Genomic DNA, 26361 nt, shown 5'->3' on the forward strand with positions numbered 1-26361 from the left:
TAGGAGGGAAGGGAGAAGCTATTTAACAGCTCTGCTGTGGGGCTCTTTGCCGCCTCCTGTTGACCAGGAAGTGAATATCCCATTAGTAATAGAGATGATCCGTGGACTCATCGTGTCAAAAAAGAAATACATTTATCAGGTAAGCATAAATTTTCTTTTTCATGTTTATTTCTAGCGCAGTTAGCACTATAGTGAAAGAACTAAATAGCGTTCCACTTGTAATCTAGCCCCTAGTCTTTTTCTCTACCTCGTTCAAACAAAAAAGATTATCGCTGCAGGATAAAGGACTGAACTGATTATAAGTAAAGAAGCTCAGTCTCAATAGTAAACTCTCATCGAGCCCAAGCAGTGATTAGGCAACTCCGGTACATATATTATATGCAACGTTCAATCCAGTATAAAGCATCAATCGCTTTTCAAAGTGTTATTATACTTAAGTAAGAAGTGAAAGTACCTTGGGACCGTGATGACCTCCCGTGTATTATGCAGTAAGGTAGTAAATCTCCCTCCGAGCTCTACACTATAGCAGAAGACGCTGACAGCCCAAACCACCCAAACCAGGCTCCTCTCACTAACGCTTCACTCGGCAACGGTCACGTGACCCATCCGGAAGTTCGGTTCCCAGGTTGAAAAGACAACGGCATTTGCAGGATCGTGAAGAGGTGTCCCAGCCTCTTATCAAAAACGATACTCAAAATTAAAAAAAAAAACGATCCAATGGTGGTCATCAAATGGTGTAATTTATTTCACAAGCGGTAAACAGCAACACATCATACGTGATACAGCAGGTCAGGTAAACACCCTACGCGTTTCATGCTGACAGGCACTTTGTCAAGGATAGTGAATACACTCCATTTTATAGGGTATACAATTTGCAATCAGTGTTCAGGTGCACAGGTAATCGTAGTTGACAGTGCATTACGGCACAGAATATCAACCTTTAATATTCAAAATATATGGAAAAAAAAACGTATAATATAAAGTGTTTGTAATTTGTGTGTGTTTGTGTAGAATACTGGTTTCATTTTTTTGGCTGCGGTTTCCTCGCTTGACCACAGACAAATATATATGCTGACTTTTGCATTACAGTACTGTAATAGATTTTGTAACCCTATGTATATGTTTACGAAATAGACACGTTATATTATACGTTTATTTTCTTATATTTGGAATATTAAGGGTTGATATTCTGTGCCGTAATGCACTGTCATCACTTTTACTATTCTCTGAGATTTTAATTTGTTTGCCCATAGAAATTTGTGTTTGCTTAATGAGAGGACAAATATAGTAAGAAATATTTTGCGGCCGAATACTGATACTTTTATTCTATATAAAGTTTTGAAAAGATTGTATCACTTGAACTACGATTACCTTTGCACCTTAAAACTGATTGCAAATTGACACAATTGTATACCCTATAAAATGGAGGAGGAGTGTATTCACTATCCCTGATGAAGTGCCTGGCGGCATGAAACGCATAGGATGTTTACCTGACCTGCTGTATCATGTATGATGTGTTGCTGTTTACCGCTTTTGAAATAAATTACACCATTTGATGACCACCATTGGATCGTTTTCTTGTTTCTTTTTCTCTACCTCCCCTGGTCTCTCACACCCCCTTAAAGGGCCATAATACCCAAATGTTTAAACACTTGAAAGTAATGCAGTATAGCTGTAAAAAGCTGACTAGAAAATATCACCTGAACATCTCTATGTAAAATAGAAATATATTTTACCTCAAAAGTTTCTCAGTAGCTACATCCCATTGTAAAGGATTTCTAAGCAGCATATTAGTATGTCTGTCCCGGGACAGCTGAAAGGATGAGCCTCGTGCACTCTCATCTTATTTCCCTATTCAGTGTAACAATGAAATCTCATTAGAGTTAAGTCAAATCTCATGAGATCACAGTAAAAGAGTTCATGACCTCAGCACTTCTGATGCTGATTGGCTGCTGTTCATTTCTTAGTTTTTTATTTTTTTTACCTGCAGCTGGGAGCAGCTGAGTATAACTTTTTACACAGAACTTACTATGCTGAGCTGAGGAGATTGTGACTTCCTTTTTACATGCTCAGGTGATATTTTCCTGTCAGCTTTTTACAGTTATACTACATCAGTTTCAAGTGATTTAGCATATGAGTATTATGTCCCTTTAATTTCTCTCTTCTTCACTGTTTTATTTTCTTGCATTCATAGATTATATCTTTATAGTTTGCTTTGTCTGTCTTGTTTCTTTTTCTCTCTCTCTTGCTCTTTCTTATGCCGAATGCATTTGCCTCCCATTGACTCTCTCCTGTAACTTTATCAGCTTTTGTCTTTCCTCCTGTCTTGCTTTCTTTTTGTTACATTTACATAATTCCCCTCTTTCCGCCTTCCCTTGCACTATTTAATATATGTTTTCTCTCTCCTAGCTGTTTCCAGATGCTGTACCCCTGTATCAGGGCTCTATCCCACACACAGCTCTCAGTCGCACCCAATCCTCGCCCGCTGCCCCTCTCTCTACATGCAGCACGGAGCCACGTCGCAGGACGCTCTGCACCACAGGTGAGGCTACACACGTTAACACAATGCTGTTCCACAAATGTATGTACAAACGTACAATGTGATTTGTGTTTAAGCAAATTACGTACTATGTAACTTGATTCTGCAATACATTATGTAGTGGGACTTGTGTGTACAAATTATGTGCAGAGAGAACTCTGGAATGTATATGAATTATATCCAGTTTAAGGCATCTGTATGCACAGTAAGTATAGTGAAATCGCTTTCCTTTCTTTCCTTCTCTGCCAGGCTTGGTGTATGACACTCTCATGCTGAAACACCAGTGCACATGTGGTGATACCAATAACCATCCAGAACATGCTGGGAGGATCCAGAGTATCTGGTCACGTTTGCAAGAGACAGGCCTGTTGGGCAAATGTCAGGTGTGTAGAAGCAGGGCTAATAACAGTTTGTAGAGTGATAAGATTTACCTTTAAACTGACTGGGTTGCCTGATAAAAAAGAAATTGAAGAACCAGGAGGAATATGTCATATTGGGGAGTTGAGGTAAACAAGTCACTTGTGGAGTAGTAAGGAAAGAAGTGGAATGACATATAACCTTGGGAATTCAGGAAACATATCATATGGGTAGCAGAGAAAAGCTTCTATCTAAAGGATGAAGAAAGCATATCATTAGGAGAACAAAGGGAGAACGTGTCAGTGGGAGAGCATGGGGAGAACATGCAATTGAAGGATTACAGAGATGGCATGTCACTGAAGGATGTCATATGAGTAACAGAGGACATGTCACTTGTTGAGCAAAAGGGGGACATGTTACTGAAAGATAATAGAAAAATAGATTTTCTCCAACATTGGTGTGTCCGGTCCACGGCGTCATCCATAACTTGTGGGAATATTCTCCTCCCCAACAGGAAATGGCAAAGAGCACAGCAAAAGCTGTCCATATAGTCCCTCCCAGGCTCCGCCCCCCAGTCATTCTCTTTGCCGCTCTCAACAAGTAGCATCTCCACAGAGATGGTGAAGAGTATGTGGTGTTTAGTTGTAGTTTTTATTCTACTATCAAGAGTTTGTTATTTTAAAATAGTGCTGGTATGTACTATTTGCTCTGAAACAGAAAAAGATGAAGAGTTCTGTTTGTGAGAGGAGTATGATTTTAGCAGCAGTAACTAAAATCGATTGCTGTTCCCACACATGACTGTTGAGATGAGATAACTTCAGTTGGGGGGAGCAGTTGGCAGACTTTTCTGCTTAAGGTATGACTAGCCATATTTCTAACAAGACTGTGTAATGCTGGAAGGCTGTCATTTTTCCCCTCATGGGGATCGGTAAGCCATTTTCTTAGTCTCAAACAGAATAAAGGGCTTAATATGGGCTATAAAACTGGTAGACACTTTTATGGGCTAGATCGATTGCTTTATTTAGGCATTTTATACAGTTTGATGTTGAAATTCACACTTTATAACTGTGGGGAACGTTTTTTTACGTCAGGCACTGGTTTAGACACCTTCTCAGTCAGGAAGGGCCTTCTCTGTAGTAGGCAGAGCCTCATTTTCGCGCCATTACTGCGAAGTTACTTTTGAGAGCAATACATGCAGCTGCATGTGTGTGGGTCTGGTATTAGTTGAAAAGGTTCCTAGAAGGCTTCATTTGGTATCGTATACTCCCCTGGGTTTGGTGAAGTCGCAGCAAAGGCTGGGGCTGGGACTGTAAGAGGGTTAAAACTGTAAAAGGCTCCGGTTTCCACATTTTAAGGGTTAACAGCCTGAAATTTGGGGTGCAATGCTTTGAATGCTTTAAGACACTGTGGTGAAAATTTGGTTAAAATTGAACAATTTCTTCATAGTTTTTCACATATTCAGTAATAAAGTGTGCCCTGTTTAAAATTTAAAGAGACAGTAACGGTTTTGTTTTTTGTATTAAATAGTTTTTATTAAGTTTTTACAACAATAACATATAAAATTTATTCTTGCATCAGGAATAACAAATAACCATTGAATCCAGTGTTTACATATACATCTTAAGATGAAGACAAAGATAGACGTGCGCAGAATTTGAAAAACAACCATGGAAATCTAGACATCCGTGCACCAATCAACTATACTCATTACAATCGTTACATTTTTATGCATACTACAATGAAATGAAAAATGCTTTACCTTTGTTCCCATATGAATAATATATCAGCAATAAAGTCTTGTTTTCCCAAGAAAGTATAATGGATTTTTTCCAGGGCTAGGACATGAGTTACCTCCCTCTCCCACATCATGAAATCAGGTGTTTGACATTTTTTCCAGAATCTTGGTATCAGGCGTTTAGCGCAATTAAGCATGCACTGTAGAAGCTTTTTCCTATATATACATGGGATGCTTGGAGTGTTATTTAGTAATACCATGGCGGGGGATAGAGTGACTGAGAAGCCCAAGATAGTGGTTATACTTTTAGCTATGCATTCCCAGTAGTTTTGCAAGAGGGGACAGGACCACCAAATGTGGGATAGAGTGCCTCTACCTCCGCAACGCCTCCAACATAGGGGAGAGGAATTGGGAAATATGCTATGCAGACGATGTGGGGTCAAATACCACCTAGAGAGCAGTTTGTAATTCATTTCCACAATAGCTAGTGACAGTGATGACTTTTTAGTCTCAGAGAATATTCGGCTCCACTGAGTGTCTGTTATATTGATGTCCAACTCTTTTTCCCATTTGGCAATAAAAGATGGCCGTTTGGTGGGGAAAGAACCTCTAAGTAATCTGTAAATTATGGAGATATGAGATCTAGATATAGAGGGGGTACCACAAAGCGTCTCAAAGGGGGTGAGTGGTCTGGTGAGTGCAGATTTATGAGGGCTGGAAATGATGGCATGCCGCACCTGGAGATATGGGAACCAGAGGTGGAATGGGGGCCCCAGCAGTTGCGAGATCTCCGCCTGGGGACGAACTAGCCCTTTGCTTAAAATCATGTGTACTGGGACATTAGAAGGGGAGTCAGCTATATGCGGAGTGGGTATGCTACCTGCCTGCAATAGGACTTTGTTATTTAAGAGGGGTGTAAGCGGGGATATTTGGCTTGATAGTCTTTTGTCAACAGTCAAAACTTTATCCCATGTCCGTAGCGTAGCAGCAACAAAGTAATTTGTGTATACCGTAGGGGGCCTACACTTGGGTGGAACCCAGCACAGGTCTCCAAGATTATGGTTACCTGCTAGGTGAGTTTCCAGCTGTACCCAAGGCTTATTGGGTTGAGCATGTTTCCATGCAGTGATGCGTGCGATGTGGGCTGCGCGGTAGTAGGCAAGCAGGTCTGGAGCCCCCAGACCGCCATCTTCTCTGCTTAGGTACAATGTGTGTTTGGAAACCCTAGTCCTCCGTCTTGCCCAGACAAAGGACTCAAACAATTTTTGCTGCCTTGTTAAATATCCAGAGGGCAGATCTAAAGGGAGGGTCTGAAACAGATATAGAAATTTAGGAAGGAGAGACATTTTTATTGCATTAATCCGACCTAACCAGGAGAGATGACCTTGTTTCTGCCATGCCTCAAGCATAATTCGGGATTGTTCCTGAAGTGGAATGTAATTAAGGTCAAATAAGTCTGTGTGTTGGGGGGTGATATCTAAACCTAAGTAGCGCAGTTTATTTGTGATCTGAAAAGAGGTGTGGGTGGAGATAAAGTGGAGATCTGCTTCCGTCAGGTTTAATGGAATCAGCATGGATTTCTCCATATTGATGGAGAAATTCGAGACTCTCCTATAATCCTCCAGTTCAGTGAGAAGGGCAGGTAGAGATGTAGTCGGGGAGCAGATAGTAAATATAATGTCGTCAGCATAGAGCAGACTCTTCTGATGGGACTCAGCAAAGGCGAATCCCTGAATTTGGGTGTTTTCTCTAATTCTTGTTGCAAAGGCCTCCACCGCCATAGCGAAGAGTAGGGGAGAGAGTGGGCATCCCTGACGTGTACCATTTTTAATAAGTATTTTTTGTGATAGCGTACTGTTAGTGTTGATTTTGGCTGATGGGTTATGATATAATGCTTGTATACGAGTTATTAAAGTATCAGAGAATCCATACTTTGACAGCGTGGCCCAGAGAAAATCCCAGTCCACCCTGTCAAAGGCCTTCTCAGCGTCTGTGGAGAGTAGGGCTAGAGGTGTTCTAAAAGAGTTGGCGGTGAATATGGTTTGCAAGACTCTGATGGTGTTATCCTTAGCCTCTCTCTCAGGGACAAAACCAACCTGGTCTGTGTGGATGAGGGTGGGGAGTATTTTATTTAATCTAGTTGCTAGGAGCTTTGCATACAGCTTGATATCGACATTTATCAGGGAAATTGGGCGATAGCTAGTGACTTGTTCTATATTTTTTCCTGGTTTGGGGAGTACTGATATTGTGGCCTCTAGGAGAGTTTCCGTAAAATTGCACCCTTCGTCTATAGAATTGTACATTTGCAACAAATGGGGGCTTAGTTGAGTTTTAAGCAGGTGATAGAATTTGGGGGAGAATCCATCTGGGCCGGGAGCTTTCCCCTGGGGGAGATTTTTTATGGCTATGAGCAGCTCCTGTAGGGAAAATTGGGAGTCCAAAGACCTGCCAACTTCCTCTGAAATAGTGGGCAAGTGGACTTGCGAGAGATACTCATGTATCCGGTGGAGTTTTGTATCTGTATTAGGGGTCGGGAGATTATATAGGGAAGAATAGTATTTTGCAAACTGGTTGGCAATATCTGTGCTAGCTGTGAAAGAAGCACCTGTGGCATCAGAGATTTTAGCAATGAATGATTTATATCTTTTCTTTTAAAGGGATCGGGCCAGGAGACGTCCAGCTTTATTGCTTTCAGTGAAAAACCTAGCTTTCTGTGTAAGGGCTCGCATATGTGCATTTTTAACTAAGTGTTGGTTAAGGGCCTCCCTAGCCTGATGTGATTGTGCTAGAAGCTGTGGGGACTGAGGGTTTCGTTTTAGCGCTAATTCGCATTTTTGAAAGTCTGCGGTAAGGGATAAGTATTGTGCCATTCTCTGCTTCCGCAGTCTGTGTGTATGACTCATGATCAGTCCTCTGATGAAACATTTATATGCTTCCCAGTTGTTAATGGCCGAGGTGGAGGAAGGGTCATTAAAGGAGAAAAACTCCTCAGTTTTTTCAATTATATCAATGGTGGTTATCGGGTCAGAGAAAATGTGGTCGTTAAGTTTCCAATGTTGTTGGTGAATTGGTTTTGCCGTCCATCTAAATGTGGAGCTTACCATGCTATGGTCCGACCAGGTGGTGTGGTGTAATCTAGAGTCTATTAAAGTGGTCAAGGTACTTTGGTCGCAGAAGATATAATCTAACCGGGTATAGGAGCGCTGAGGGTTGGAAAAAAAAGTGTAGTCTCTTGTAGTGGGGTGAGTCATTCTCCAAGTGTCAATGAGAGGGATTGCACTAATTGCCTGCCAGTTAGCCTTTATTTGTCTATTACACAAATAGGAACTACCAGAAGATGTATCAAGTAGAGGACTGATGGGGTAGTTGAAGTCGCCCCCTAAAAATATTGGCCCCTTAGATATGTCAATTATGTGATTAGTAACTCTCCGAAAGAAGGAGGGAGAGGGTCGATTGGGGGCATATATGTTTGCAAAAGTTAGAGGTCTCCCATAATACAATCCCACTAAAATCAATACTCTACCCTCTTGATCTTTAAATTTTTGTAGCAGTTTAAAGGGTGTACCCTTTCGGAAGGAGATGCCCACCCCATTATGTCTAGAGGGGCCAGAACACAGGAAATGTTGGTCGTAATAAAACTGGGACAAAGTGGGTTCATTGGTCTTTTTAAAATGTGTTTCTTGGATCATTACCACATCCAAGTGTTTCTTGTAAAAATCATGAAAAGCTATGGAGCGCTTCTTTGGGGCCAAGAAGCCCTTAACATTTTGTGTGGCTAAAGTAAAGCGACTGACTGTTACAGGGGATTCCATAGATATCTAGATAGTATGATGGTATAACCTAAATGTAACTGGTATGTTAAATATGGATTTCAATTATTATGAGTAGACAAAAAGAGCTGTTCTGTACACGACTATAGTACTGAAAAAACTGGATAAACAATAACTAAGATAAATAAAAACAAAATTTGAATAACCTAGGGAAGCAAAGGTGGCGAGGGAGGGAAAGGGAGTGGGTCCTGGGGGGGGAGTAAGAATGAAAAACAGGAAAGAAAGGAGAATGCCTGGTAACGTTACAGTCAGCCAAGTATTTCCAAAGAGGGAGAGGGAAGTGAAAAAAAAGAGACAGTAGGGGAAAGATCAGCCCGACGGAGCTCATTCCATCAGGTAATATGAACATTAGTATTTTACTTACTTAAACCTGTCTAGCATGAGAATACGCAACTGTGCAACAATTTTCATACCTAAAAACGAGAGTCAGGTTAGGTGCAAACTTGAACAACAAGCACAACAAAAAACATATTAAAAACAATTTCGGGTTGGTATAAAGTAACAATAGCAAGAACCAGTAGTGTCCCGGATCAGCTGTCCTCACGTAATAATGTACAAAGCTGAAGCTGCATGGGGAAAAACTCTTAAGAAGGGGGGAGAGTCATAGGGGTTTGTCCCGAACAACATTACACATAAAGTAACGGTTTTGTTTTAAAACAGTTTTTGTACTTTATTGACAAGTTTAAGCCTGTTTAACATGTCTGTGCCTTCAGATAGACTATGTTCTGTGTGTATGGAAGCCAAAGTGTCTCCCCCTTCAAATATATGTGATAATTGTGCCATAGCGTCCACACAAAGTAAGGACAGTACTGCCACAGATAGTAAAGTTGCCCAAGATGATTCATCAGATGAAGGGAGTAGACATAGTTCTACATCATCTCCTTCTGTGTCTACATTTCAGAGAAAGCGCGATTGCTCTGTTTTAAACACTGTAGAGCTGGAGGGCGCTGATGATAATTGCTCTGTCATACCCTCACACCAATCTGAAGTGGCTATGAGGGAGGTTTTGTCAGATGGGGAAATTTCTGATTCAGGAAGAATTTCTCAGCAGGCAGAACCTGATGTTGTGACATTTAAATTTAAATTAGAGCATCTCCGTGCACTGCTTAAGGAGGTGCTATCTACTCTGGATGATTGTGACAACTTGGTCATCCCAGAAAAATTGTGCAAGATGGACAAGTTCCTAGAGGTCCCGGTGCAGCCCGACGCTTTTCCAATACCCAAGCGGGTGGCGGACATAGTGAATAAGGAGTGGGAGAAGCCTGGCATACCTTTTGTCCTTCCTCCTATATTTAAGAAATTATTTCCTATGGTCGACCCCAGAAAGGACTTATGGCAAACAGTCCCTAAGGTCGAGGGGGCAGTTTCTACACTAGCCAAACGCACGACCATTCCTATTGAGGACAATTGTGCTTTCAAAGATCCTATGGATAAAAAATTGGAGGGTTTGCTTAAAAAGATTTTTGTACAGCAAGGTTACCTCCTTCAACCTATTTCGTGTATTATTCCTGTCACTACAGCAGCGTGGTTCTGGTTCGAAGAACTAGAAAAGTCGCTCAGTAGAGAGACTCCGTATGAGGAGGTTATGGACAGAATTCACGCACTTAAGTTAGCTAATTCCTTTATTTTAGATGCCGCTTTGCAGTTAGCTAGATTAGCGGCGAAAAATTCAGGGTTTGCAATTGTGGCGCGCAGAGCGCTCTGGCTAAAATCTTGGTCAGCGGATGTATCTTCCAAGACAAAATTGCTTAATATCCCTTTCAAAGGTAAGACCCTCTTTGGGCCAGAATTGAAAGAGATTATTTCAGATATCACTGGGGGTAAGGGCCATGCCCTCCCACAAGATAGGCCTTTCAAGGCTAAGAATAAATCCAATTTTCGTTCCTTTCGCAATTTCAGGAACGGACCGGCCTCCAACTCTGCAGCCTCTAGACAAGAGGGTAATGCTTCCCAGACCAAACCAGCTTGGAAACCGATGCAAGGCTGGAACAAGGGTAAACAGAAACCTGCTGCTGCTACCAAGACAGCATGAAGGGGTAGCCCCCAATCCGGGACCGGATCTAGTAGGGGGCAGACTCTCTCTCTTTGCTCAGGCCTGGGCAAGAGATGTTCAGGATCCCTGGGCACTAGAAATAGTCTCTCAGGGTTATCTTCTAGAATTCAAGGAACTACCCCCAAGGGGAAGGTTCCACATCTCTCGTTTATCTTCAAACCAAATAAAGAGACAGGCATTCTTACATTGTGTAGAGGACCTGTTAAAGATGGGAGTGATACACCCAGTTCCAACTGTGGAACAAGGACTGGGGTTTTACTCAAATCTGTTTGTAGTTCCCAAAAAAGAGGGAACCTTCAGACCAATTCTGGATTTAAAGATTCTAAACAAATTTCTCAGAGTGCCATCGTTCAAAATGGAAACTATTCGAACGATTCTACCTACAATCCAGGAGGGTCAATTTATGACTACCGTGGATCTACAGGATGCGTATCTACATATTCCTATCCACAAAGATCATCATTAGTTCCTAAGGTTCGCCTTTCTGGACAAACATTACCAGTTTGTAGCTCTCCCATTCGGGCTAGCCACTGCTCCAAGGATTTTCACAAAGGTACTCGGGTCCCTTCTAGCGGTTCTAAGACCAAGGGGCATTGCAGTGGCACCTTACTTGGACGACATTCTAATACAAGCGTCGTCTCTTTCAAAGGCAAAGGCTCACACAGACATCGTTCTGGCCTTTCTCAGATCTCACGGGTGGAAGGTGAACATAGAAAAAAGTTCCCTGTCTCCGTCAACAAGAGTTCTCTTCTTGGGGACGATAATAGATTCTTTAGAAATGAAGATTTTCCTTACAGATGTCAGAAAGTCAAAGCTTCTAAACGCTTGTCAAGTTCTTCACTCTGTTCTACGGCCTTCCATAGCTCAGTGCATGGAAGTAGTAGGGTTGATGGTTGCAGCAATGGACATAGTTCCTTTTGCGCGAATTCATCTAAGACCATTACAACTGTGCATGCTCAAACAGTGGAATGGGGACTATACAGACTTGTCTCCAATGATTCAAGTAGATCAGAAGACCAGAGACTCACTCCGTTGGTGGCTGACCCAGGATCACCTGTCCCAGGGAATGAGCTTCCGCAGACCAGAGTGGGCCATCGTCACGACCGACGCCAGTCTATTAGGCTGGGGCGCGGTCTGGGATTCCCTGAAAGCTCAGGGTCTATGGTCCAGGGAATAGTCCCTTCTCCCGATAAACATTCTGGAACTGAGAGCGATATTCAATGCTCTCAGAGCTTGGCCTCAACTAGCAAAGGCCAGATTCATAAGATTCCAATCAGACAACATGACGACTGTTGCTTACATCAATCATCAGGGGGGAACAAGGAGTTCGCTGGCGATGAGAGAGGTGACCAAAATCATCAAATGGGCGGAGGATCACTCCTGCCACCTATCTGCGATCCACATCCCAGGAGTGGAAAACTGGGAGGCGGATTATCTGAGTCGTCAGACCTTCCATCCGGGGGAGTGGGAACTCCACCCGGAGGTATTTGCCCAATTGACCCAATTATGGGGCATTCCAGACACGGATCTGATGGCGTCTCGTCAGAACTTCAAGGTTCCTTGCTACGGGTCCAGATCCAGGGATCCCAAGGCGACTCTAGTGGATGCATTAGTGGCGCCTTGGACCTTCAACCTAGCTTATGCGTTTCCACCGTTCCCTCTCATTCCCAGGCTGGTAGCCAGGATCAAACAGGAGAAGGCCTCTGTGATTTTGATAGCTCCTGCGTGGCCACGCAGGACTTGGTATGCAGACCTGGTGAATATGTCATCGGCTCCACCATGGAAGCTACCTTTGAGACAGGATCTTCTAGTACAAGGTCCATTCGAACATCCAAATCTAGTTTCTCTCCAGCTGACGGCTTGGAAATTGAACGCTTGATGTTATCTAAGCGTGGGTTTTCGGATTCTGTGATAGATACTCTGGTACAAGCCAGAAAACCTGTGACTAGAAAGATTTACCATAAAATATGGAAAACATATATCTGTTGGTGTGAATCCAAGGGATTCTCATGGAGTAAGATTAAAATTCCTAGGATCCTTTCCTTTCTCCAAGGTTTGGATAAGGGATTATCAGCGAGTTCTCTAAAAGGACAGATTTCTGCTTTATCTGTCTTGTTACACAAACGACTGGCAGCTGTGCCAGATGTTCAAGCTTTTGTTCAGGCTTTGGTCAGGATCAAGCCTGTTTACAGACCTTTGACTCCTCCCTGGAGTCTAAATTTAGTTCTTTCAGTTCTTCAAGGGGTTCCGTTTGAACCCTTACACTCCATAGATATCAAGTTGTTATCTTGGAAAGTTCTGTTTTTGGTTGCTATTTCTTCTGCGAGAAGAGTTTCTGAATTATCTGCTCTGCAGTGTAATCCGCCCTATCTGGTGTTTCATTCAGATAAGGTTGTTTTACGTACTAAACCTGGTTTCCTTCCAAAAGTTGTTTCCAACAAGAATATTAACCAGGAAATAGTTGTGCCTTCTTTGTGCCCGAATCCAGTTTCAAAGAAGGAACGTTTGTTACACAATTTAGATGTAGTCCGTGCTTTAAAGTTCTATTTAGAAGCAACAAAGGATTTCAGACAATCGTCTTCTCTGTTTGTCGTTTATTCTGGCAAGAGGAGAGTTCAAAAAGCTACTGCTACCTCTCTTTCCTTTTGGCTGAAAAGCATCATCCGATTGGCTTACGAGACTGCCGGACGGCAGCCTCCTGAACGAATCACAGCTCACTCTACTAGGGCTGTGGCTTCCTCATGGGCCTTCAAGAACGAGGCTTCTGTTGATCAGATATGTAAGGCAGCGACTTGGTCTTCTCTGCACACTTTTGCCAAATTCTACAAATTTGATACTTTTGCTTCTTCGGAGGCTATTTTTGGGAGAAAGGTTTTGCAAGCCGTGGTGCCTTCTGTTTAGGTAACCTGATTGGCTCCCTCCCTTCATCCGTGTCCTAAAGCTTTGGTATTGGTTCCCACAAGTTATGGATGACGCCGTGGACCGGACACACCAATGTTGGAGAAAACAGAATTTATGCTTACCTGATAAATTACTTTCTCCAACGATGTGTCCGGTCCACGGCCCGCCCTGGTTTTTTAATCAGGTTTGATAAATTTCTTTCTTTAACTACAGTCACCACGGCACCCTATAGTTTCTCCTTTTTTTCTCCTGTCCGTCAGTCGAATGACTGGGGGGGCGGAGCCTGGGAGGGACTATATGGACAGCTTTTGCTGTGCTCTTTGCCATTTCCTGTTCGGGAGGAGAATATTCCCACAAGTTATGGATGACGCCGTGGACCGGACACACCGTTGGAGAAAGTAATTTATCAGGTAAGCATAAATTCTGTTTTGACAACAGATAAGAACCAGAAAGCCCACTGATATTGACCTCATTTCTTTCTGAAGTGTAAATAATTAACATGCATATCCCAGGTGTAGCTATTTAAAAAAAGAAAATGTACTTATCTGCTTTATTACATTTATTATTATATCATGTATCTCTCTTCTCTCCTGTAAGTTATACATATTAAAGTAATGAAGTCTTACCTTGTATGTTTTAAACCATGTGCCATTTTAGCAACCTTCTTTTTGAACAGTCTCTACTTCGTTTACAATTCTGGAGGCTGTATCTCCAGAAGGATAAAAAATAATTTATGAGTGATTTAAGTGGTGAAGGTTCCTCACTTGTCTAATTTATACATTGCTTATTAGGCCTCCATGTCACATGGGTAGCAGAGAACCATATCTCGTGGTAGATCAGCAGGAATGCATCAATGGGGAATGGGAGGAGATGTTATTGTAGCATCAGGGGAAAGCAGTCTACTATGGGAGCATGAGGAGTGCATTTCCCTGGAGGAGCATGGGGAGAACTTTACAAGGGAGCTTAGAGACTATTTTAGTAGAGGAACATGGATAGCATGTCACTTGGTGAACAAGGAGAGAATATGCAAATGGAGGTGGTGTGAATAGAAATCATCAATATGGGGAAATGCATAAAAACCTGGAAACCTGTGAAAGCACATACTATTGTACAGGAGGTAGCAAATTACTTTAGGGATTACAGAGGATAAAATAGTGGTAATCCTGATAGATGCTGAACTAGATTCATACATAGGATTGTAGCATAAGAGGGATTTGTAAGGGAACAAATGTTTCTTTTTTTAAGACACGATGAGTCCACGGATCATCTTAATTACTAATGGGATATTCACCTCCTGGTCAGCAGGAGGCGGCAAAGAGCACCACAGCAAAGCTATTAAATAGCTCCACGACGTTTCGGGCTAATGTGCCCCTTAAACATGTGTTTAGCGGCACATTACCCCGAAACGTCGTGGTTGTTTGACTCTGCAATTATTCAAATAAAGAAATAAATTTGGCATATTGGAGAGCTTCCATCCTTTTTCTTTTGTATTGTTACTGTCACCAGTGCGGCGGCATACTGGTTTGAATGCGTTCTCTGATTCTATTCGGACAGACACCGGTCTCGCAGAAATCCAGGATAGGGTAAAGGCTCTGAAGGTAGCCAACTCCTTCATTACAGATGCTTCCCTTAGGATCATTAAGCTGGGAGCTAAGATTTCAGGCTTTGCCATATTGTCCGCAGAGCGTTATAATTAATATTTGGGTCTGCGGATGTCTCATCTAAGTCTAGACTTTTGAGATCAAAAGGAAGTCAGAGTATTTTCGATCCTTTCAAAATTTAAAAGGAAATCCTTGCATTCCCTCTTACAAGCAGGAGTGGTCTAAGCCTTCCAAGAGACCCAATCAGTCTTGGAATAGGGGAAGCAATCCAAGAAGCCTGCTGTTAAATCAAAGACAGCATGAAGGGCCTGCACCCGATCCGGAGTGATCTTGGAGGGGCAGGCTTTCTTCTTCGCTCAGGCTAGGGTTCGAGAGGTGCAAGATCCCTGGGCAGTAGTCATTGTGTCCAAGGGATACAAACTATAGTTCAGTACTTTTCCTCCCAGGGACTGGTTTCTGCCTTCAAGATTCTCTGCAGACCAGACAAAAGGAGAGGCATTCTTACACTGTCTACAGAGCCTCTCCAACCTGGGAGTGATAGTTCCTGGTCCAAGATAGGAACGGGATCTGGGATTCTAGTCCAATCTGTTTGGGGTTCCCAAGTAGGAGGGAACCTTCAGTACAATTTTAGATATCAAGAGTCTAAATAACTTTCTCAGAGTGACGTCCTTTACGATGGAATCTACCATTCCATTTTTTCCATCCACTAGGAATTTACAAATTCTAAAGTTTGCCTTTCTAGACAAACTCTTCCAGTTCTTGGCTCGTTCTTTGACCTTGCCACAGCTCCCAGAATTTTCTAGCCAGCTGTAGTAGCCTGATGGTTAGCTTAGCTGCCTAGCAAGCGAAGGTTTGCAGTTTGAAACCAGCTGCAGCTATTTGCACCCTGAACGTGTGCTCGCAAGGTGTTTTACAATGGTTCTGGGATCCCTGCGGGGGTGCTCCGATTGTGGGGAATTGCTGTGGCACCTTCTCTGGACAAAATTCTGGTTCAGACGCCTTCCTTTCATCAAACAATATCACGCAAGGAAATGTGATTATTTTTCCTGCGGTCTCATGGATGGCAGGTGAATTTGGAAAAGAGTTCCTTATTTCAAAATTAAAGTAGTCTCCTCGTCTATGAAGTCGGACAGTAGCCAGGAAATCAAGGATTTTCGATTGATTCTTGCCTAGCACTTCAGTCCTCTCCTCGGCCTTAAGGGGCTCAGTGTATGGAGGTAATTGGGCTGATGGTAGCGGTAATGGACATCATCCTGTTCTCTCGCTTCCACCCCAGTGTGCAGCAGGTAGGGGAACGGAGATTATGCGGAGCTGTGTCCGCGGTTTCTGGCGGAGCAGGAGACAAGGGATTCTCTACTTTGGTCTTTTTTTTCCAGTGAACTGGTTTTCGCAGTTTTTCCTGGGTGATTGTGTCAACAGATGCCAGCCTTTAGGGCTGGGGAGTAGTTTGGGGGTCTCTAAGAGCAGGGAACATGGACCTGTTTGGAGTCTGTTCTACCAATAAACTGTCTGGAATTTAAAGCAATTTTCTTCCTCTCCTAGCATGGCCTCAGTTATCTTCGGCCTGGGTCATCAGGTTACAGTAGGGCAATATAACATCAATGGCTTACATCATCCGTCAGGAACTCAGAGTTTTCTTGGCCATGACAGAGGTAGCCAAGATCGTTAAGTGGGCGGAGTTCCACAATTGCTATCTGTCAGTAACCCACATTCCTGAAGTGCAGGTCAGTTGCAATTGGATCTCATGGCTTCTTGACAGAATACCATGTTTCCGAGGTACGGGTTGAGGTCAAGGAACCCTCAGGCTGTACTGATAGACGCTCTGGCGGTACCTTGGAATTTCTGTCTCGCTTACCTACTTCATCAGTTGGTATGCAGTCCTGGTGGGCATGTCAGATCTTCCACTTCAGAGACTTTCGTTGTGGAAGGACCTTCTACTTCAAGGTTCCCTTTTTCCTTTTTCTGACTCAGTTATAGAGACCATGATTCAGGCTCATAAGCCTGTAACTAGAAAGATTTACCATAAAATGTGGTGTAAATATCTCTATTTGTGTGAATCCAAGGGCTACTCATGGGGGCCTAGTTATCAAGCCGTCAACCTCAAATACGCTGCGTATTCCGCAGCGTATTTGTGGCGAGGCTGATACGCCTTAGTTATCAAAGGCTCGAGACAGGCAAAAGTAGAATTTTGTGACGTAAGCTTCGATCCGCCGGACTCAGTCCGACACAGATCGATTCTTACGTCACTCCAGATGTTCCGCACACAAGTGCGGCACATTCTCACTACTTTTGCTAGCTATCAAAAAACTAGCAGGTACGCTCGGCACTTTTACGGCCCAGCGTACCTGGTTTTCAAATCGCCAGCCTGGAGGCGGCGGATCCCATAGGAATCAATGGGAGTCTGACCATAGCGAAAGTACAAGTTCGCTGCTGACAGACATCCCATTGATTTCTATGGGAGCTGTCTACACCTAACACCCTAACATGTACCCCGAGTCTAAACACCCCTAATCTGACCCCCCCTACACCGCCGCAACTAAATAAAGTTATTACCCCCTAAACCGCCGCTCCCGGAGCCCACCGCAAGCTACTCTATACATATTAACCCCTAAACCGCCGCTCCCGGAGCCCACCGCAACTATAATAAATGTATTAACCCCTAACCCGCCGCTCCCTGAACCCGCCGCAACCTATATTAAATGTATTAACCCCTATCCTGCCCCCCCTACACCGTCGCCACCTATAATACATTTATTAACCCCTAATCTGCCCCCCCTACACCGTCGCCACCTATAATAAATTTATTAACCCCTATCCTGCCCCCCACTACGCCGCCGCCACTGTAATAAAATGATTAACCCCTAAACCTAACCCTAACCCTAACGCCCCCTAACTTAAATATTAATTAAATAAATCTAAATAAATTAACTCTTATTAACTAAATGAATCCTATTTAAAACTAAATACTTACCTTTAAAATAAACCCTAATATAGCTACAATATAAATAATAATTATATTCTAGCTATCTTAGGATTTATTTTTATTTTACAGGTACCTTTCAATTTATTTTAACCATGTACAATAACTATTAAATAGTTATTAACTATTTAATAGCTTACCTAGCTAAAATAAAGAGAAATGTACCTGTGAAATAAATCCTAACCTAAGTTACAATTACACCTAACACTACACTATACTTTAATAAATTATTCCTATTTAAAAATAAATACTTACCTGTAAAATAAACCCTAAGATAGCTACAATGTAATTAATACTTATATTATAGCTATTTTTGGATTTATATTTATTTTACAGGTAACTTTGTATTTATTTTAGCTAGTTAGAATAGTTATTAAATAGTTATTAACTATTTAATAACTACCTAGCTAAAAGAAATACAAAATTACCTGTAAAATAAATCCTAACTTAAGTTACAATTAAACCTAATACTACACTATCATTAAATTAACTAAATAAACTACCTACAAAGAACTACAATGAAATACAATTACATAAACTAACTAAAGTACAAAAAATAAAAAAAGCTAAGTTACAAAAAATAAAAAATTAAGTTACAAACATGTTAAAAATATTACAACAATTTTAAGCTACTTACACCTAATCTAAGCCCCCTAATAAAATAACAAACCCCCCCAAAATAAAAAAAATCCCTACCCTATTCTAAATTACATAAATTTCAATGCTCTTTTACCTTACCAGCCCTTAAAAGGGCCATTTGTGGGGGCATGCCCCAAAAAGTTCAGCTCTTTTGCCTGTAAAATAAAAATACAACCCCCCCCCCCAACATTAAAACCCACCACCCACATACCCCTAATCTAACCCAAACCCCCCTTACAAAAACCTAACACTAATCCCCTGAAGATCATCCTACCTTGAGTCGTCTTCACTCAGCCGAGCCACCGATGGAACTGAAGAGGGCATCCGGAACGGAAGAAGTTAATCCTCCAAGCGGCGCTGAAGAAATCTTCCATCCGATGAAGTCATCATCCAGGCGGCGCTGAAGAAGTCTTCGATCCGGCCGATGTCATCTTCAAAGAGGCGCTGAAGAGGTCTTCTATCCGGGCGAAGTCATCTTCCAAGCCGGGTCTTGAATCTTCCTTCCGCCGACGCGGAACCACCTTCTTCACCGACGGACTACGACGAATGACGGCTCCTTTAAGGGACGTCATCCAAGATGGCGTCCCCTCAATTCCGATTGGCTGATAGGATTCTATCAGCCAATCGGAATTAAGGTAGGAAAATCTGATTGGCTGATGGAATCAGCCAATCAGATTCAAGTTCAATCCGATTGGCTGATCCAATCAGCCAATCAGATTGAGCTCGCATTCTATTGGCTGATCGGAACAGCCAATAGAATGCGAGCTCAATCTGATTGGCTGATTCCATCAGCCAATCAGATTTTCCTACCTTAATTCCGATTGGCTGATAGAATCCTATCAGCCAATCGGAATTGAGGGGACGCCATCTTGGATGACGTCCCTTAAAGGAGCCGTCATTCGTCGTAGTCCGTCGGTGAAGAAGGTGGTTCCGCGTCGGCGGAAGGAAGATTCAAGACCCGGCTTGGAAGATGACTTCGCCCGGATAGAAGACCTCTTCAGCGCCTCTTTGAAGATGACATCGGCCGGATCGAAGACTTCTTCAGCGCCGCCTGGATGATGACTTCATCGGATGGAAGATTTCTTCAGCGCCGCTTGGAGGATTAACTTCTTCCGTTCCGGATGCCCTCTTCAGTTCCATCGGTGGCTCGGCTGAGTGAAGACGACTCAAGGTAGGATGATCTTCAGGGGATTAGTGTTAGGTTTTTGTAAGGGGGGTTTGGGTTAGATTAGGGGTATGTGGGTGGTGGGTTTTAATGTTGGGGGGGGGGAGTTGTATTTTTATTTTACAGGCAAAAGAGCTGAACTTTTTGGGGCATGCCCCCACAAATGGCCCTTTTAAGGGCTGGTAAGGTAAAAGAGCATTGAAATTTATGTAATTTAGAATAGGGTAGGGATTTTTTTTATTTTGGGGGGGTTTGTTATTTTATTAGGGGGCTTAGATTAGGTGTAAGTAGCTTAAAATTGTTGTAATATTTTTAACATGTTTGTAACTTAATTTTTTATTTTTTGTAACTTAGCTTTTTTTATTTTTTGTACTTTAGTTAGTTTATGTAATTGTATTTCATTGTAGTTCTTTGTAGGTAGTTTATTTAGTTAATTTAATGATAGTGTAGTATTAGGTTTAATTGTAACTTAAGTTAGGATTTATTTTACAGGTAATTTTGTATTTCTTTTAGCTAGGTAGTTATTAAATAGTTAATAACTATTTCATAACTATTCTAACTAGCTAAAATAAATACAAAGTTACCTGTAAAATAAATATAAATCCAAAAATAGATATAATATAAGTATTAATTACATTGTAGCTATCTTAGGGTTTATTTTACAGGTAAGTATTTATTTTTAAATAGGAATAATTTATTAAAGTATAGTGTAGTGTTAGGTGTAATTGTAACTTAGGTTAGGATTTATTTCACAGGTACATTTCTCTTTATTTTAGCTAGGTAAGCTATTAAATAGTTAATAACTATTTAATAGTTATTGTACATGGTTAAAATAAATTGAAAGGTACCTGTAAAATAAAAATAAATCCTAAGATAGCTACAATATAATTATTATTTATATTGTAGCTATATTAGGGTTTATTTTAAATGTAAGTATTTAGTTTTAAATAGGATTCATTTAGTTAATAAGAGTTAATTTATTTAGATTTATTTAATTAATATTTAAGTTAGGGGGGCGTTATGGTTAGGGTTAGACTTAGGTTTAGGGGTTAATCATTTTATTACAGTGGCGGCGGCGTAGTGGGGGGCAGGATAGGGGTTAATAAATTTATTATAGGTTGCGGCGGGTTCATGGAGCGGCAGTTTAGGGGTTAAACTATTTATTTAGTTGCGGAGAGGTGCGGGATCAGCAGGATAGGGGTTAATAATTTTATAATAGAGGGCGACGGTATAGGGGGGGCAGGATAGGGGTTACTAGGTATAATGTAGGTGGCAGCGGTGTCCGGGAGCGGCGGTTTAGGGGTTAATACATTTATAAGAGTTGCGGCAGGGTCTAGGAGCGGCGGTTTAGGGGTTAGTAACTTTATTTAGTTGCGGGGGGCTCCGGGGGCGCCGGTATAGGGGGCAGAACAGTGCAGTTTAGTGTGAGTGCTTAGTGACAGGCTAGCAATAAAGCTGGGAAAAAGCCGAAGGGCAGCGAGATCGGATGAGTGATAACTGTCACAGTCCGCTGCTCATCGCCCCGCGGCTTTTTGACAGCTTTATTTGATAACTTAGGCGAACGTATTCAAGGTCCGCGGCGGCGAAGGTAGGCGAGCTTAGGCGGACGTATTGGGCCGGCGAAGCCAGAAAAGTAGACGGCTTGATAACTAGCCCCCATGGAGTAGAGTTAGGATCCCTAGACTTTTGTCTTTTCTCCAAGATGGTTTGGAGAAAGGTTTATTGACGAGCTCCCTAAAGGGTCAAATCTCGGCCTTATCTATTTTGTTACACAAACGTCTGGCGGATGTCCCAGATGTACAATCATTTTGTCAGGCCTTGGTCAGGATCAGGCCTGTGTTCAAACCAGTTACTCCTCCATGGAGTCTTAATTTAGTTCTTAAAGTTCTTCAAGGGGTTCCGTTTGAGCCTATGCATTATTTAGATTTTAAGTTGTTATTTTGAAAAGTTTTATTTCTTGTTGCTATTACTTCGGCTCGTAGAGTGTCAAAGCTCTCGTCATTGCAGTACGAATCTCCTTACCTTATTTTCCATTCAGATAAGGTAGTTTTATGTACTAAATTAGGATTTCTTCCTAAGGTTGTTTCTGATCTGAACATTAATCAGGAGATTGTTGTTCCTTCTTTGTGTCCTAATCCTTCTTTTCAGAAAGAACGACTTCTGCACAATTTAGACGTGGTCCGTGCTTTAAAGTTTTACCTACAGGCGACTAAGGACTTTCGTCAGTCTTCTTCTTTGTGATTTTCTCAGGAAAACGTAAGGGACAGAAAGCTACGGCTACTTCTCTCTCTTTTTGGCTGAAGAGCATCATACGTTTTGCATATGAGACTGCTGGACAGCAGCCCCCCCCGAGAGGGCTGCTCATTACGGCTCATTCCACGAGGGCTGTTGCTTCCTCATGGGCATTCAAAAATGAAGCTTCTGTGGAACAGATTTGCAGGGCTGCAAATTGGCCCTCTCTTCACACTTTTTCAAAAGTTTTACAAATTTTGACACTTTTGCCTCGGCTGAGGCCGCTTTTGGGAGAAAGGATCTTCAAGCAGTGGTGCCTTCTGTTTAAGTTCCCTGTCTTGCCCCTCTCGTATCATCTGTGTACTCTAGCTTGGGTATTAGTAATTGAGATGATCCGTGGACTCATTGTGTCTTAAAAAAGAAAAGAAAATTTATGCTTACCTGATAAATGTATTTCTTTTTTGACAGGTTGTGGGTTATTGTAAACTTTAGACACCTCTGCACCTTGGCTTTTCCTTTCTTTCCTTAACTTCGTCGAATGACTGGAGTGGGAGGGAAGGGAGGAGCTATTTAACAGCTTTGCTATGGTGCTCTTTGCCGCCTCCTGCTGACCAGGAGGTGAATATCCCATTAGTAATTAAGATGATCCGTGGACTCATCGTGTCAAAATAGAAATAAATTTATCAGGTAAGCATAAATTTTCTTTTTAGAACAGTGGGAAGAGTGATAAAATGTCCCTTTTTACAGCGTGTACGAGGCAGGAAAGCAACACTTGATGAGATTCAGACAGTCCACACGGAGCAGCATACGTTGCTATATGGGACCAGCCCACAGAGCCGTCACAAGCTGGAAAGCAAGAGCTTATTGGGTGAGTGGATAAAAGTGAGGTAAAGTTCTAAGTGAACAAGGTATTTAGTAAGGTTGAGAAGAAATAAGACAGAATGCCACTAAACAAAACTTGGAAGGAATAATTCCAGCGAGGTACACTATATGGCCAAAAGTATGTGGATACCTGACCATCACACTTATATAATCTTGTTGTATATCCCATTTCAAAACCATGGATGTTAATATGGAGTTGACCCCCAACTCCTCAACCATTTTTAGCTATAACAGCTTTCCATAATATTTTGGAGTGTGTCTGGGAATTAGTGCCCATTCAGCCAAAAGAGCTTTTGTGAGGACAGGCACTGATGTTGGACAAGAAGTTCTGTCTCACAATCAGACAATTCATCCCAAAGGTGGATTCAGGGATTTATGCAGGCAACTTGAGTTCATCCATAAACTCATTAAATCATGACTTCATGGACCTTGCTTTGTGCACAGGGTTATAGTTATGCTGGAAAAGGAAAGGTCCTTCCCCAAACTCAGAAAACAGTCCAATACCATTAGCCCTCCTCCACCAAACTTTACCGTAAAAACTGTGCATTTCAGTGGGTAGTGTTCTCCGGGATCCATAACACCCAGATTGTTATCAGACAGATAGTGCCAGATAGTGAAGCATGATTGATCACTCCAGAGAACACATTTCCATTGTTCTATAGTCCAGTGGCAGCGTAGTTTACACCACTCCAGCCAATGCTTGGCATAGGACGTTAAAACGCAGTTCTGATGTTGCTTTCAGAGGCAGTTTGGAACTCTATAGTGAGTGATGCAACAGATAGGTACATTTTATGAACTATATGCTTCAGCACTCGGTGGCCGTGCTCTATAAGTTTGCATGGTCTACCACTTTGGGGCTAAGCTGTTGTTGCTTCCACTTCATAATAATAGCACTTACAGTTCACAGGGGCAGATCTAGTAGGGAACAAATTTCACAAACTGACATGTGGCAAAGGTTGCATCGTATGACAGTGCCATGTTTAAAGTCTCTTGGCACTTCAATACAACCCTTTAAATATTCATTTTTGTCTGGTTTATGTAATAATACTACTGCATTCCCCTTTCTTCTGTAGGTCCGCTTTCTCAGAAGCTATATGCTGTTCTTCCCTGTGGAGGTATTGGGGTAAGTGTGCAGACTGCCCTTATAATTATCAGGACATCACTTAAAGGGACAGTATACACCCATTTTCATATAACTGCATGTAATAGACACTACTATAAAGAATAAGATGCACAGATACTGATATAAAAATCCAGTATAAAACTGTTTAAAAACTTACTTAGAAGCTATCAGTTTAGCTCTGTTGAAAAGGTAGCTGGAAAATAAGACACTCCCCCCACCCCCTTCGTTTGCATATGAAAAGACCCTTTACACATTCAGGAGCAAGCTGGAGAAGGTAGCTGACGGTATTGAAATAAAACATTGGGGCTTGGTTAGGAGTATGAAAATCAGAGCAATGTTATTTAAAAATAAGCAAAACTATACATTTAAAAAAAAAAAAAAAAAAAAACTTTATGGGCTATATAAATAGATCATCTACAAAACATTTATGCAAAGGAAAAATTAGTGTATAATGTCCCTTTAATATGTGATCTATGGTCTGGACAGTCTCAGACTCCTTTAGATTGTTCAGCAACCAGTACAGCATGTTCATACCTCTGACAGGGCGTTTTCACCCCCTACATGTTCAGTATGTCTCTAATAGGTGGACAGTGACACGGTGTGGAATGAGTTGCACTCTCCTCCTGCTGTGCGGACTGCTGTGGGCTCTCTTCTAGAGTTAGTTTTTAAAGTGGCCTCTGGAGAGCTTAAGGTGAGTAATGGGAAAATAAAGGGTATAGGACAGAATGCTAAGCCAGAAACTGGACTAATTTATTTATGTTCTTCCTTTTCTTTCTGATTTCTTCCTGCATGTATTTTACTTATTGTATTATACAATGTTCTGTGTACTCTATCTTTTTTCAATACATTAATCTCTGTGACCCCTCTCTCTTTGCTCTCTTCTCTTGTGATTTGACACCCCCCGCCATGCACTCTCTCTCTGCTCACTGTACCATTCTTCTACCTCTTTGTCTGCTCATGGTATTATCCTCATTCCTTTGTATATTTCTTTATATGTATTTTCTGTTCATCTTTCTTATGTTGTATTTGCTCCCCCACATTTTTGTCTATATGTTGCTCTGTATGTTTCCAATTCTGTTTCCACCACAGAATGGTTTTGCAGTTATTCGGCCCCCTGGACACCATGCTGAGGAATCAGTTGCTATGTAAGTTCTGTAAAGGGAATCCTTTCCCTACTCTGTTTACTACCTCACATTCAGCTACCAACTTGTCCTATTTGTTTTCTCTTCCTGGAGGTTCCTTCTCTCCTTCTGCTACTTGCTTGGCTTATCTCCCTAATGCCCATGCTCTTTGCAGCTCTTCCTCTCCTTATTGTTAAATATTTGTGCTTTCCCTCTTTCTCTGGGCATTCTTATTTTTCTAATTTGTCTGCAGTTATTTACTTAAGTCATTCTTGAACTCTTTTTCCTACTTCTCTCTTTCCCTTGGTCTCTCCCCGACTCATGCCCTCTGCTTTAACTTTTTCTCTTATTTTTCACTGTATTCCTTCAACATCTTCCCATTTGTCTGGTTCTCGCTTGCTTCTATCTTCTCTCTCTTTATCTGGGTCTCACTCCCTTCTTTCCTCTCTCTGTCACAGCCACTAATCCTCTCCCTGCTCTCCTTTTTCTTTAGGGGTTTCTGTTTTTTTAACTCTGTAGCTATTGCTGCCAAATTGCTCCGTCAGAAGCTGAATGTGGGACGGATCCTAATTGTGGACTGGGTGAGTGTAGATCCTGGGCGGAAGACAAACTTTAATAAAGACAGTGAGTGGATACTGTACATTTAACCCAAAACATAGTGATAGGTCATGCTGAGCTCTATAGGAGTTGACCTGTAACCATTTTTGTATCTGTTCCTCCACAGGATATTCACCATGGTAATGGCACTCAACAAGCCTTTTATAATGACCCAGATGTGCTGTACATGTCTCTCCACCGTTACGATGATGGCAACTTTTTCCCTGGCAGTGGTTCCCCAGAAGAGGTGGGCTTTTCTTGGAAAGGTGTCTTTATAAAGTGTGTGTCTATGTGTGTGTCCTGACCTCTTGGTGACAGTCCCTGTATCACAGGTGGGTTCTGGCTGTGGAGTGGGGTTTAACGTTAACATTGCATGGACGGGTGGAGTGGACCCTCCTGTGGGAGATGCTGAGTATCTAGCTGCCTTCAGGTGTGTGCCTCTTTCTATATATGTGCTTTAAAAAGTCTGCAATATAATTTCTCTTTTATTTCTCTATCTCTCACTTTTGCCTTTTAAATGTTCCTTGTTACCACCCGCTCCTACTTTTAATTTCCTCCATTTATATTTCACACCTTCCCTCTTATACCAACATCCTTTCTACCATA

At 41.9% G+C, this 26361-nt stretch overlaps 1 protein-coding gene across 4 annotated transcripts in view; it reads left to right on the forward strand.

Annotated features, from left to right (window-relative positions):
* Window positions 1–26361, forward strand: part of HDAC5 (histone deacetylase 5) — a 421662-nt gene that overhangs the window by 339138 nt on the left and 56163 nt on the right. For all 4 annotated transcript variants that reach the window (XM_053700081.1, XM_053700076.1, XM_053700085.1 and 1 more), the window contains 9 exons: window positions 2410–2542; window positions 2789–2922; window positions 22780–22900; window positions 23988–24037; window positions 24621–24728; window positions 25127–25182; window positions 25652–25739; window positions 25883–26002; window positions 26088–26185. In XM_053700081.1, coding sequence (XP_053556056.1) covers window positions 2410–2542; window positions 2789–2922; window positions 22780–22900; window positions 23988–24037; window positions 24621–24728; window positions 25127–25182; window positions 25652–25739; window positions 25883–26002; window positions 26088–26185 — 908 coding nt within the window. The remainder of the gene's footprint in view (window positions 1–2409; window positions 2543–2788; window positions 2923–22779; window positions 22901–23987; window positions 24038–24620; window positions 24729–25126; window positions 25183–25651; window positions 25740–25882; window positions 26003–26087; window positions 26186–26361) is intronic.

The sequence above is a fragment of the Bombina bombina genome, chromosome 1 (genome assembly GCF_027579735.1).
Source record: "Bombina bombina isolate aBomBom1 chromosome 1, aBomBom1.pri, whole genome shotgun sequence".
Lineage (NCBI taxonomy): Eukaryota > Metazoa > Chordata > Amphibia > Anura > Bombinatoridae > Bombina > Bombina bombina.